We start from the raw sequence: 15433 nt of genomic DNA on the forward strand, positions 1-15433 counted from the left end.
ATGACCCCAGACTTGACTCCCTTTATACAGACCCCAGACCAGACCCCCTAAACTAATAAAGACCCCTAAACTAATAAAGACCCCTAAATACAGACCCCATAAACTAATACAGACCCCAGACCAGACCCCTAAATAAAGACCCCAGACCAGACCCCCTAAATACAGACACCAGACCTCAAACTAATACAGACCCCCTAAATACTGACCCCAGACATGACCCCCACACTAACATGACCCCAGACCTGACTCCCTTAAGTAATACAGACCTAAGACCAGACCCCCTATTCCAATACAGACCCCAGACCAGACCCCTAAATACAGACCCCTGACCTCAAACTAATACAGATCCCCTAAATACCAACCCCAGCACCCTTAAACTAACACAGACCCCTAAATATACAGACCCTAAACCCCTTAAACTGATACAGACACCAGACCAGAGCCCCTAAATACAGACCCCTTAAACTAATACAGACACCAAACCTCCTATATACAGTCCCCAATCCAGGCCTCCTAAATACAGACTTCACACCAGACCCCCTAAATACCGTCCCCTAAATACAGACCCCTTAGGCCCCATGCACATGAACGTACTTTTGCGGCCGCAATTCCACCGAAAATCCACGGGAGAATTGCGGCCCCATTCATTTCTATGAGCCTGGACCGCAGAAAGAACAGACATGTCTTATTATGGCCGTGTTCTGCGGTCCAGGCTCATAGAAATTAATGCATGCGGCTATGTGCACGGCCCGCGATTTGCGGGCAGCCCGCGGGTGACACTCCGCGGTCGTCCGACCCGAAAATCACGGCCGTACACATGGCTACGGTCGTGTGCATGAGGCCTTAAACTAATTAATCCCCTTATACTTACATAGAAGATCTCCTCAGTCTTTTCTGTGGAATTTTGCTGCTGCTCAAGGTCCTGCAGTCATGTGACCAGCAGGTTTCTAAACAGTAGTAAGAACTTCAGAGATAAGATCATGTGACCTTATGTCTAAAGGTCCTTTTGCAGGACGGCAAAAACGCAACAAAACTACAATGTACTTTGTGCGGCCATGGCCCCCCCGGGAGCCTTGGGCCCCGGGTGGCCGCCCAAAACGCCCTATGATAATCCGCCATTGTACTGGCCAAGGGCATAGTTATAGATAGTGCAGAGGTTGCAGTTTTAGCTGGAACCTAGGGCTGAGCACACTGCCACAAGGGAGTACCTGTGTTTATTTTTTGTACTGTGACATCACTGTTTGAATTATCCGTGTACTGTTACATCACTGTGCTTTGATTAACCCTGTACTGTGACATTGCTGTGTTCATTATCTCTGGACTATATCATCACTGTGTTTATTATCTCTGTATTATAACCTCACTGAGTTTATTATATATGCACTGTGACATCACTTTGTTTTTTACCCCCATCCTATGACATCACTGTGTTTAATATCTCCATACTGTGTCATCACTACATTTATTACCCCTGTACAGTGACATCACTGTGATATCATTGTGATATCACTATGTTTATTATCCGTGTACTGTGATATCACTGTGTTTATTATCTCTATACAGTGACATAGTTACATAGTTACATACGGTTCAAAAAAGCCGCATGTCCATCAAGTTCAACCAAGGGATGGGAAAAGGGAAGGTAAAAATTTCTACACATAGGAGCTAATATTTTTTTGTTCTAGGAAATTATCTAACCCTTTTTTAAAGCCATCTACTGTCCTTGCTGTGACCGGCTCCTGCGGTAGGCTATTCCATAGATTCACCGTTCTCACAGTAAAGAAGGCTTGTCGCCTCTGCAGGTTGAACCTTTTTTTCTCCAGACGGAGGGAGCGCCCCCTTGTTTTTTGAGGGGGTTTTACATGGAACAGGATTTTACCATATTTTTTGTATGGGCCGTTAATATATTTATATAAGTTAATCATGTCCCCCCTTAGTCGTCTCTTTTCAAGGCTAAATAGGTTTAATTCTTTTAATCTTTCCTCATAACTTAGATTCTCCATGCCCCTTATTAGCTTCGTTGCTCTTCTTTGTATTTTTTCCAACTCCAGGGCATCCTTTCTATGAACTGGAACCCAGAACTGAACTGCATATTCTAGAAGAGGCTTCACTAATGCTTTGTAAAATGGTAATATTACATCCCTGTCCCGCGAGTCCATGCCTCTTTTAATACACGACAATATCTTGCTGGCCTTTGAAGCAGCTGATTGACATTGTGCTGTTATTTAGTTTATGATTTACAAGTACACCCAGATCCTTCTCAACAAGTGAATCTGCCAGTGTAGCTCCCCCTAGGACATATGATGCATGCAGGTTGTTGGTACCCAGATGCATAACTTTACATTTATCTACATTAAACTTAATTTGCCAAGTGGACGCCCAAACACTCAGTGTGTTCAAATCGGCTTGTAATTTACGAACATCTTCCATAGACTGAACATTACTACATAGCTTGGTGTCATCTGCAAAAATAGAAATAGTGCTATTAATCCCATCCTCTATATCATTAATAAATAAGTTGAATAATAGTGGTCCCAGCACGGAACCCTGTGGTCACCACTTATAACTGGGGACCATTCAGAGTAGGAATCATTGACCACAACTCTCTGGATACGGTCCTTGAGCCAATTCTCAATCCAATTACAAACGATACTTTCTAAACCTATAGTCCTTAATTTACCCATTAGACGTCTATGAGGGACAGTGTCAAATGCCTTTGCAAAGTCCAAAAACACTACATCCACAGCGGCGCCTCTGTCTAGGCTTCTACTCACCTCTTCATAAAAACAAATCAGGTTAGTTTGACAACTTCTGTCCTTAGTAAAACCGTGATGGCTGTCACTTATAATACTATTTTTTGTCACATAATCCTGTATATAGTCCCTCAATAGCCCCTCAAACATTTTCCCCACGATGGATGTTAAGCTTACTGGTCTATAATTAACCGGGGAAGACCTAGATTCCTTTTTGAAAATCGGCACCACATTTGCCCTGCGCCAGTCCCTTGGCACTATACCAGTCACTAGAGAATCACTGATTATTATGAACAGGGGGACAGAAATAACTGAACTAAGCTCTTTAAGAACTCTAGGGTGTAACCCATCTGGTCCCGGGGCCTTGTGTACATTTATTTTATTTAATTTAGCTTGGACCATATTATCTACATTCATCCAATTCATTATATCAACTGATATATTAACAGCACTGGCAGCGGCTACATCACCTGCTCTTTCTTCTGTTGTATATACAGAGCTGAAGAACCTATTTAGTAACTCTGCCTTCTCTTGATCCCCTGTGACCAACTCCTCATTACCACTATCTAGGGGTCCTACATGTTCAGACCTTGGCTTTTTTACATTTACATACTTGAAGAATTTTTGGGGATTTGTTTTACTATTATTGGCCATACCCCCCGTAATACCCCACCCCATCATTAAAAAAAAATGCCCAATAAAAAAATTATAATGCCCCTTTAGTGCCCCCATACAGTATAATAATAATATTTAATAATATAATATATTACAACCCCTTCAAGGACACAGTATTTTGTCTTTTAATTGTGGCCACAGTATTATGCCACCTGTAGTACCCCCTACACAGTATAATGTCCGCTTAGTGGCCCCCACATAGTATAGTGCCCCCCTGTAGATTTTGCCACACAGCCTCCCTGTAGACAGTGCCATAATCCCCCACCTCCTCCTTGTAGATCATGCCATACAGCCCCCCACACCTCCCCCTTGTAGACAGTGCAATACAGTCCCCCACCTCTCCCTTGTAGACGGTGCCCCAAACAAAAACAAAAATTGTACTCACCTAGGCCCCGTTCCCATGACGTACTGAGCTGCTCCATGACGGGATCCGGTAGCCTAGTACAGAGTTTCCCAACCTTTTCGGACTCGAGGCAGCACTGGAAAAATAAAATTTCCTCAGGGCACCCCTACCAAAATTGTTTAGAGAAAGACCGAAAACGGCTAAAAAAAAGAAGAACTACACTCGTAGGGTATGTTTACACACGTTTTTTGTAAGGCAAAAAAAATCTGCCTCAATATTCCTGCAGGAAATGACAGCCGTTGAAGCTAATGCAAAAGATGCAGGCAAAAAAACTCCAAACCAGCGCCGCAGGTATTTTCTGCCTCCCATTCATTTTAATTGGAGGTCAGAGACGGAAACCACTTGAGGACCATCAGCCCCCCTCCCTCACAGTAAAATTACCATCAGCCCGCCACTCACAGTAAAATGACCATCAGCCCTCCACTCACAGTAAAATGACCATCAGCCCACCCTTCACAGATTCCCCCTGTAGGTAGCGCCACACAGCCCCTTGTAGGTAGCGCCACACAGCCCCTTGTAGGTAGCGCCACATAGCCCCCTTGTAGGTAGCACCACACAGCCCCCTTGTAGGTAGCGCCACACAGCCCCCTTGTAGGTAGCGCCACACAGCCCCCTTGTAGGTAGCGCCACACAGCCCCCTTGTAGTTAGCGCCACACAGCCCCCTTGTAGGTAGCGCCACACAGCCCCCTTGTAGGTAGTGCCACACAGCACCGTTGTAGGTAGCGACACACAGCCCCCTGGTAGGGAGCGCCACACAGCCCCCTGGTAGGAAGCTCCACACAGCCCCCAGGCAGGGAGCACCACACAGCCCCATGGTAGAGAGCGCCACACAGCCCCCTGGTTGGTAGCGCCACATAGCCCCCTGGTTGGTAGCGCCACATAGCCCCCTGGTTGGTAGCGCCACACAGCCCCCTGGTTGGTAGCGCCACACAGCTCCCTGGTTGGTAGTGCCACACAGCCGACAGCTCCCTGGTTGGTAGTGCCACACAGCCGACAGCCCCCTGGTTGGTTGTGCCACATAGCCCCCTGGTTGGTAGTGCCACACAGCCCACAGCCCCCTGGTTGGTAATGCCACACAACCCACCGCCCCCTGGTAGGTAGTGGCACACAGCCCAAAGCCCCCTTGCAGGTAGTGGCACACAGCCCCTTTGTAGGTAGTGCCACACAGCCCACAGAACCTTGTAGATAGCCCCACTGTAGCTCCTTGAAGGAGCAAAATCCCTGTGTTTCTGGGGATTCCGCTACTGGAGCGCTCCTTGATGTCTCTGTCAATATATGGACAGTGACATCAGGGGAAAGTCTTGAAACGGAATCCCTGTCCATAGCGTTGCCGACGCTGTGACCAGGGATTCCACTCTAGGAGAAGCTCCTGTCGTCTGTGTTCATTTATGGACAATAACGTCATTGGCTTCTCCTGGAGTGGAATCCCCGGTCACAGCATCTGCAACGCTGTGGACGGGGATTCCGCTGCAGGAGTTTCCCCTTATGTCACTGCCCATATATGGATAGAGACATCAAGGAGCGCTCCAGGAGCAGAATCCCCGGCCACACGGGGATTCCGCTCCTTCGGGGAGCTACAGTGGCGCTAGTAGATAGCAGAACAGGGAGATACCTCCCTGCTCTGCTATAATGCCGTTGCTATCGCTGTAGCAGCCACAGCGGCTGCTAGCAGCACCACCGCCCTCGTGCCCGGTGTTGCCGCTAGCAGCCGTTATGGCTGCTACGGCGGTAGCGACGGCCACTAAGTGAAGAAGCGCCCGGGCGGAAAGGCGACTGCTGAGTCGCGGGGCCCGGGCGCTTCTGAAAAAAGCAGGGGAAGGGAGCCAGCGCAGCGCCCCCTTCCACCTGCTGGAGTGATGTGCCCTGTGCAAAGGCACAGGTCGCACACCCCTAAGGCCAGTCATGCACACAGCCCCCTCTCCCCTTGTATATACTGCCACACAGCAAAACCCTCTCCCCTTGTATATACTGCCATACAGCAATCCCCCCTCCCCTTGTATATAGTGCTACACAGCCCCACTCCCCTTGTATATACTGCCACACAGCAATCCCCCCTCCCCTTGTATGTGCTGCCACACAGCAATCCCCCTCCCCTTGTATATACTGCCACACAGCAATCCCCCCTCCCCTTGTATATACTGCCACACAGAGATCCCCCTCCCCTTGTATATACTGCCACACAGCCCCCTCCCCTTGTATATACTGCCACACAGCCCCCCTCCCCTTGTATATACTGCCACACAGCCCCCATCCCCTTGTATATACTGCCACACAGCCCCCTCCCCTTGTATATACTGCCACACAGCAATCCCCCCTCCCCTTGTATATGGTGCTATACAGCGATCCTCCAAGGTGTGCAGTAACTTTGCGCACCTTGACGTGCAGTTACGTCTGTGCTTTGACAGTTAACCGCCGCGTGGCGGTACACCGCAGTGGCGGTTAACTGTGCAGGGTGTCTGCCCTGCATTCCCTGTTGCCGATTAGCGGCCCATCGCCGCTGATTTAGTCAGTTAACCCCTTAAATGCGGCGGTCGATAGCGATCGCCGCATTTAAGGTGTTTAGTGCAGATCGGCAGCCCCCACGTGAAATCACAGGGGCTGGCGATGGTACCCATGGCAACCGGATTCCAGACATTGGCTTCCAGGCTGCCATGTACAGAAGCCTATGAGGACCAGGCGGAGGCTGGTGCTCATAGGCTTCCTGTCAGAGTGACTGCCACGTTATGTAGGTAGTGTAATGTATTCCAGCAGCGATCAGAGCTGCAAGTCTAAGGCTATGTTCACACGGAGTATTTTGGGGGAGGAATATCTGCCTCAAAGTTCCAAACGGAATTTTGAGGCAGATATTCCTCCCCCAAAATACTCCGTGTGAACAGCAATTATCGCGCCGTTTTTCGCCCGCGGCCATTGAGCGCCGCGGGCATAAAACAGCGAGATATACGCTTTCTCCTGCCTCCCATTGAAGTCAATGGGAGGTCGGAGGCGGAAGCGCCCGAAGATAGGGCATGTCGCTTCTTTTTCCCGCGAGGCAGTTTTACTGCTCGCGGGAAAAAGACGCCGACGCCTCCCATTGAAATCAATGGGAGGCGTTCTCGGGCCGTTTCTGCCGAGTTTTGCGACGCGGTTTCCGCGTCAAAAAACTCGGCAAAAGACCCCGTGTGAACATAGCCTTATAGTCCCCTAGTGGGACAAGTAAAAATAAGATAATAAAAATGTTTTATAAAAGTGTAAAAATAAAAGTTATAAGTTACATAAACAAAAAATGCTTTTTTTCCTATAATAAGTCTTTTATTATAGGAAAAAAATGAACACGTAAAAAAAAAGTACACATATTTGGTATCACCGCGTTCGTAACAACCCCATCTATAAAACTATAATATGTTTTTTTGGTCACCACCCCTCCAAAAATATACACTAAAAAGTGATCAAAAACCCGAATGCACGCCAAAATAGTACCAATACAAACTACAACCCGTCCCGCAAAAAAAAAGCTCTTACACAGCGTTTTTGACTGAAAAATAAAAAAGTTATGGCTCTCAGAATATGGTGACACAAAAAATTTATTATTTTATAAATAACTGATTTTATTGCACAAACACTGCAAAACATAAAAAAAACTATATACATATTGTATCGCCGTAATCGTGCCGACCCGCAGAATAAAGTAAAATGTTCATTTATAGCCCAGGGTGAATGCCGTAAAAAACCAAAAAAAACATTGTCAGAATTGATGCTTTTTGGTCACCTTGCTTGCCGAAAAATGGAATAAAAGTGATAAAAAAAAATCGCATGTACCCCAAAATGGTACCAATGAAAACGACAGATTGTCCCGCAAAACATAAGCCCTCACGCAGCTCCGGTGGTGAAAAAATAAAAACGTTCTGGCTCCCAGAATATAGCGATGCAAAATGTGCAGTGTTCCAAAGGCGGATAAGATTGGGCGCCATTTATCAGTGCGACACCGGCCACATATCTGCAGATTATTATTTATTTACCCTATTATTATACCCTCTTATTATGCCCCTGATGTACTCTGCCCAGCCTAAATATGCCCCCACATTATAAACTGAAATACCAGCAAAAGGCCAAACAAAGCTACTAGCAAGCAAAATCTGCGCCAAATGGCGCTACCTCCCTTCCGAGCCCTACAGCGTGTCCAAACAGCAGTTTACGTCCACTGATATGGCATCGCCATACCCGGGAGAACCTGGTTAATATTTAATGAGGTAGTTGTCTTCAGTGGCACAAACTGGGCATAACATATAGTGCACTAAAATGCAATATCAGTGGAAAATTGTCATTTTCACTCCATCCACTGCGCATGAAACCCTTCGCGCACCACGACTTAATAGCATGTCGTGGTGTTGGGGGTGATTTATGGAGCGGGCTCACAAGCTTTAATAAAGTCCAAAAATAGAACCTTTTCACATTTTTTTCTCTAAAGTAATGTAAAAAATATACAAAATTTGTATCGCTGTGCCTGTAGAAGTCCGAACTATTACAATATACCATTATATAACTCGCACGGTGAAAGCCGTGAAAAATAATGAATTTAAAACTGCAAAATCGCTGTTTTTTGGTCACCTTGGCTCTACCAAAAAATGTAATAAAAAGTGCTCAAAAAGTTGTATGTACCAAAAAATGTTACCAATAAAAACTACAGGTTGTCCCGCAAAAAATAAGCCCTCTATTTCCGGAAAAATAAAAAAGTTATGGATCTCGGAAAGCGGGGAGGGAAAAACGAAAAAGAAAAAGCAAAACATGGATCAGTCCGGAAAGTGTTAACTGCTTTTTAATGAAAAAACATTTATGCCACATGTGGGGTAATGCCGTACTCGGGAGAAATTGTGTTACAAATATTGGGGTGCTTTTTCCTCCTTTATCCTTTGTGAAATTGAAAAAATTCAACATTTTAGTGGAAATAATGTTGATATTAATTTTCACGGCCTAATTCAAAAAAATTCTACAAAAGACCTGTGGGGTCTAAATGCTCACTATACCCCTAGATAGATTCCTTAAGTGGTGTAGTTTCCCAAATTGGGTTACTTTTGGGGGGCTTCCTCTGTTTTGGTCTCTCGGGGGCTTTGCAAATTCGACATGTAAACCGAAAACCATTTCAGCTAAATTTGAGCTTCAAAAGCCAAATAGCGCTCCTTCCCTTCTAATCCCCGCTGTAGGTCCAAACAGCAGTTTATTACCACATATGGCATATTTACGTAATCGGGAGAAATTGTTTTACAAATGTTGGGGTGCTTTTTCTCCTTTATTCCTTTCTAAAAATTAAAAATGTATTTTTTCAGAAAAAAAATTTGATTTTTACCTTTACAGACTAATTCCAATGAATTCAGCAAAACAACTGTGTAGTCAAAATGCTAACTTTACCCCTAGAAAAATTCCTTGAGGGGTGTAGTTTCCAAAATGGGGTCACTTTTGGGGGGGTTTCCACTGTTTTGGTCTCTCCAGTGCATTGCAAACGCGACACGGCACTGAAAACTATTCCAGCAAAATCAGAAATCCAAAATCCAAATGGTGCTCCTTCTCTTCTGAGCCCTGCCGTGGGTCCAAACTGCAGTTTATTACCACATATGGGGTATTGCTATAATCGGAAGAAATTCTTTTACATATGTTGGGGTGTTTTTCCTACTTTACTCCTTGTAAAAATCAAAAATGTCTAAATTTTTTTGAAAAAAAAAGTAGATTTTCATCTTCACATACTAATTCAAATAAATTGAGCAAAAAAACTGTGGGTTTAAAATGACAACTATACCCCTAGATAAATTCCTTGAGGGGTGTAGTTTCCAAAATGGGTTCACTTTTGGGGGGTCTTTACTATTTTGGCACCACAAGACCTCTTCATAACCTGACATGGTGCCTAAAATATTTTCTAAAAAAAGGAGGCCCCAAAATCCACTAGGTGCTCCTTTGCTTCTGAGACCTCTGTATCAGTCCAGAATCTGGTCAATAAATATTGAGTTGCATTTCTCGGGTAAATCCTTCTGTGCTACAGATTTTTTTTTATTACAAATGAATTTGTAAATTTCACCTCTACTTTGCTTTAATTCCTGTGAAACGCCTAAAGGGTTAAAACCCTTTCTGAATGCTGTTTTGAATACTTTGAGGGGTGCAGTTTTCAAAATGGGGTGATTTATGGGGACTTTCTAATATATAAGGCCCTCAAAGCCACTTCAGAACTGATCTGGTCCCTGAAAAAATAGGCTTTTGAAATTTTTTGGAAAATATGACAAATTGCTGCTAAAGTTCTAAGCCTTGTAGCGTCCTAGAAAAATAAAAGAATGTTCAAAAAACGATGCAAACATAAAGTAGACATACGGGAAATATAAACTAGTAACTATTTTGTGTGGTATTACTATCTGTTTTACATGTAGATAAATTAAAATTTAGAAAATGCTAATTTTTACAAATTGTCTCTAAATCTTGGTGTTTTTTTTACAAATGAATATTGAATTTATCGACCAAATATTTTCATTAACATAAAGTACAATGTGTCACGAGAAAACAATCTCACAATCACTTGGATAGGTAAAAGCATTTCAAAGTTATTACCACATAAAGTTACACATGAAAGATTTGAAAAATCGGCTTCGTCCTGAAGGCCAAAACAGCCTGAGTCGTCCTTAAGTGGTTAACATACATAACCACACCCAACACGTCAGACACCACTGACAAACAAACATTGACACATAGACTAGGAGAAGTCCTTGGAGCTATATATATTTTAGTTGATGTTACCGGCCATCTGACCACCATTTACACCCAGCCGTAAAAAACCCGGCTCAGAGGCACCAATACTCCTGGCCGATGCCATAAGGTAACTGCCACCTCTCCTAAGGGATAACACCATAAGGAATCCACACTATCCAGCCATTCCATATAGATAAACTATTTCAAAAGGATGGAGTTTTATTTTTCCACATTTATCTGATGATCCAGAACACTTGTAAATCCCACCCCATCAGGTCTTATAAATGCCTTATTAATACCACAAACAAACAAAAATTATTTTACTAATACCACAAACAAACAAAAATTATTTTACTAAAATCTGTCATAAAATTAACAATGTTCAGACAATTATCACCTCCTTCCCATCTAAACCTGTAAAGACTCATCTGTGAGTGACATCACCTTGGCCTCCTGTACGGATTTGCTGGAGGGGGATGGTCTCTTATACAATACCTCATATTGGGTGGAGACTACAGCACAGCATACCCAGTGCCATATTTACCGTTCTGGTAGCATCTGGAACCATCTACACAGAAAAACTCAAAATCTGGGTTACTGTCAAAATCTGGGTTACTGTCATACACAATTTAATCTAGGTTACTCATTGGGGTCTCATACACATTTTGTAGACCTCCTAGAACCAAATTCATTAATTCAAAACAAAACAAAATTGTACCTGATCAGTCTCATCACTACTCCCCCTTTTTGGACTCTGCGGTAGTAATGTAATGTAGCAGAGTTCAAAACTACATATCTCAACATTGTAAGGTTGGGCACTCTATATGTGGGCACTAGTTTGGCCCCCTTTAAGACGCAATAGCCCAGAACAAAAGTGACTTTCTCCTGACAAAACGACATTTTCTCTTTTAGATAACTTGCAACCATTTACTTTTAAAACATACATTTTCAAAAATAACATTTAGGCAGTTCTATAGCACTTCCCAGCATGTGTAAAAACAAAACTAACAGGAGTAGAACTGATTACATTTATAACTCAAATTATTTGACCCCATACACAAGACACTAAAAATTGTACACAGTACTGCTGTTAAGAATGAGACCATGAAATATAGATCTAAAAATCAATACTTTATTGTGGCCACGTAAGACTTCACACATGTTAAATCACACCCCCCTCCCCGTCACAATCTACATTAGTCACCTAAATATAAAAAAAACTATATAAATTTGGTTTCACTGTAATCATATTGAGCCGCAGATTAAAGTTAAATTGTCCTTTTTACCACACGGTAAAGAAGAAAAAACGAAATCCAAAAAATAATGGAGGAATCGCAGTTTTTTCCAATTTCAGCCCGCAAAGAATTTTCTTTTCAGTTTCCCAGTACATTATATGGTACTTTAAATGGTGTCAATAGTAAGGCCTCATGGACACGACCGTAGTGTTTTTCTGGTCCGCAAATTCCAGGACCGTGTTCCGTGAAATGTCCTCCGCAGTTCATCCGTATGTAATCCGCAGTTCATCCGTATGTAATCCGCAAAATGCGGATAAAAAAAAAAGCCTAGGTAAAACAGGATGACGACAGAACTCATTCCCGGTCGTCGCCTAGCAACACTTCCGCAAATCCGCAAACTGCGGTTGACACACGGAGGTGTACCCGCATTTTCCACGGGCCCATTGACTTCTATGGGCATGTCCGCATCGTATTTGCGGGCCGTAATAAGACATGTCCTGAGTTTGTGCGGCACGGATTTGCGGACATGCGGGGACCCGTGAAAACACGGATAGTGTGTATGGGCCCATAGGAATTAATGGGTCCGCAATTCTCCCGTGGATTTTCGGGGGAATTGCGGACGCAAAAACACGTTCGTGTGCATGGGGCCTAACTACAACTCATCCCATAAAAAAATAAGCCCTCACACCACTCTACTGACGGAAAAATAAAAAAGTTATTGGTCTTGGAAGGCGGGGAGTGAAAAACCCAAATGAAAACGCAAAAGTCCTGAAAGGGTTAATTTCTAATGAAAATATTTATGACCACATATGGGGTATTGCCGTACTCAGGAGAAATTGCTTTACAAATGTTGGGGTGTTTTTTCTCCTTTATCCCTTAAAAATAAAAATAAATGCAACATTTTAGTGGAAAAAAAATTTGATATTCATTTTCATGGCCTAATTCTAATAAATTCTGCAAAAGACCTGTGGGGTCAAAATGCTTACAATACCTCTAGAAAAATTCCTTGAGGGGTGTAAGTTCCAAAATGGGGTCACTTTTGGGGGGGTTTTCTGCTGTTTTGGCACCACAAGACCTCTTTATAACCTGACATGGTGTCTAAAATATATTCTAATAAAAAGAAGGCCCCAAAATCCTCTAGTTTCTCCTTTGCTTCTGAGGCCTGTGTTTCCGTAAATTATCACACTAGGGCCACATGTGGGATATTTCTAAAAACTGCAGAATCTGGGCAATAAATAATAAGTTACATTTCTCTTGTAAAACTTTCTGTGTCACAGAAAAAAATATATTGCAAATGAATTTCGGCAAAAAAAATGAAATTTGTAGATTTCACCTCTACATTGCTTTACTTCCTGTGAAACGCCTAAAAGGTTAAGACGCTATCTGATTGCTGGTTTGAATCCTTTGAGGGGTGTAGTTTTTAAAATGGGGTGACTTATGGGGACTTTCTAAAATATAAGGCCCTCAAAGCTCGTTCAGAACTGATCTGGTCCCTGAAAAAAATAGCCTTTTGACGTTTTCTTGAAAATGTGAGAAATTGCTGCTAAAGTTCTAAGCCGTGTAACGTCCTAGAAAAATAAAAGAATGTTCAAAAGACAAGCAGATACATTTAAATTTAGAAAAATTATACATTTTTGCAAATTTTCACTAAATTTTGGTGTTTTTCACAAATAAATATTGAATTATCGACTAAATTCTTTCACTAACATAAAGTACAATCTGTCATGAGAAAACAATCTCAGAATCGCTTGGATAGGTAAAAGCATTCTTAAGTTATTACCACATAGAGTACCGCGTCAGTTTGAAAAAATGGTCTGTGTCCACAAGGCCAAAACAGGCTGCGTCCTGAAGGGGTTAAAGTTAATATGTCACAAGAGAGACCTAAGACATCTATAGGATGCAGGTAAACATAACCCAAAGGTAATAACTTACATAGAATACAGAATATATATAATTTTCTTTTTTTAATAATTTATTTTTTCTATAACACAGAATATTTACCTGCACCGCAACTATCCCTGATGACATCAGGAACCATCTATATGGGACAAGACGTAGAACTACAATGCACTGCACCAACAAATTACCCTGAAGGCACCTTCTGCCTACATTCACACAGCACAGGGCAGCATCTGCAAACTGTACAAGCTCCTGAGACAAGGAATAGTGTGAGGTTTACTATTAAAAGGTCTTACTCCATGAGGTCAATGGAGTATGTGTGTAAATACCAGTGTTACGTGGGAAATGAGCTCCAGATGTCTGAAGTCAGCAATATCCTCACCCTCACTGTTAACGGTGAGTACTGTTGTCTGTTGATCAGTAATCACTATTGGGCATCTCTGCCTTTTGGCTGAACTCTGGTATAACTATTATAATACTGCCCCCTATCTACAAGAATATAACTACTATAATACTGCCTCCTATGTACAAGAATATAACTACTATAATACTGCTCCTATATACAAGACTATAACTACTATAATACTGCCCCTTATATACAAGAATATAACTACTATAATACTGCCTCCTATGTACAAGAATATAACTACTATAATACTGCTCCTATATACAAGAATATAACTACTATAATACTGCCTCCTATGTACAAGAATAGAACTACTACCGTGTTTCCCCGAAAGTAAGACAGTGTCTTACTTTCTTTTTATCCCCAAAAGCCCCACTATGTCTTACTTTCGGGGTATGTCTTATATTGGAAAAAAATTGTCGAATTTTTTGTTTTAACCATAAAATTAACATTTATTAACAACCTGAACTATATTGTATTCACCACAAAACAGTTTTATAAAAGGAAGTGCCAAGAATGTCTTGTTACAACATTGCATAACATGTAAAACAATGAAAAATGGTAAGAACGAACAGTGGAATACTGGAAGATAAAACAGATTTATTCCATGACAACCATGTCATCATCCTCAGGAATATCATCATAAACATCCACACTCTTAGGTTCCTGTGGATTTTCTTGGGACTCTCGGGATGACATTTCTTGCCGAATCATTGGCCCATATTTCTCATGGGTAGCAACGGCACTGTCCTGAAATGAGCAGGCTTTGTCCAGGTAGCCAGCCCGCAGTGCATTTGCAACGCAGGTGTTAGTGATCTTATTCCAAGAATTCTTCACCCAGTTAACAATCTCTGGCAGTCTGGGCTTCACAAAGTTCCCACGTACATTTCTCTCCATTCGGTTTTCAATGTAGTCATTGATTTCCACACGCAGATAGTCCTTGAACGGCTTGTTAATGGCGATATCGAGAGTCTGAAGATAAGCCGTCATCCCTGCAGGAATCATGATTTGGTCGATTCTCCGCTCATGAAGGAAGTTTTTCATGGTTTTGGCGCGGTGTGTGCTGGCTGCATCCCAGATCAGCATCCCTCTTTTGTTCCCGCGCATTACAAGCGGCAGCATTAAATCAAGCCACTTTCTTATAACATATTGTGTGGCCCAGGCTTTTTCAGTTTCCAGCACATAAATGCCAGAAACCCGCTCAATCTTCTCCTTCTTGCCCTTTGCAATGAGTAGCGGTGTTGCTTTAGTGCCATCCAGACGAATCGTCAAAATGCAGGTGACACGTGCACTTTCATAAGCGGTGGAGGGAACGTACACTGAGGAGGCACCTCGTTGATCAATGGTGGTTTGAGCTGC

General features: G+C 42.8%; 1 protein-coding gene across 2 annotated transcripts in view; it reads left to right on the top strand.

Annotated features, from left to right (window-relative positions):
• The window catches only part of LOC142748365 (uncharacterized), a 37626-nt gene that overhangs the window by 8085 nt on the left and 14108 nt on the right, over nt 1–15433 (top strand). For both annotated transcript variants that reach the window (XM_075855457.1, XM_075855458.1), the window contains exon 3: nt 13762–14064. In XM_075855457.1, the coding sequence (XP_075711572.1) occupies nt 13762–14064 (303 nt within the window). The remainder of the gene's footprint in view (nt 1–13761; nt 14065–15433) is intronic.

The sequence above is a fragment of the Rhinoderma darwinii genome, chromosome 3, assembly GCF_050947455.1.
Source record: "Rhinoderma darwinii isolate aRhiDar2 chromosome 3, aRhiDar2.hap1, whole genome shotgun sequence".
Classification (NCBI taxonomy): Eukaryota; Metazoa; Chordata; class Amphibia; order Anura; family Rhinodermatidae; genus Rhinoderma; species Rhinoderma darwinii.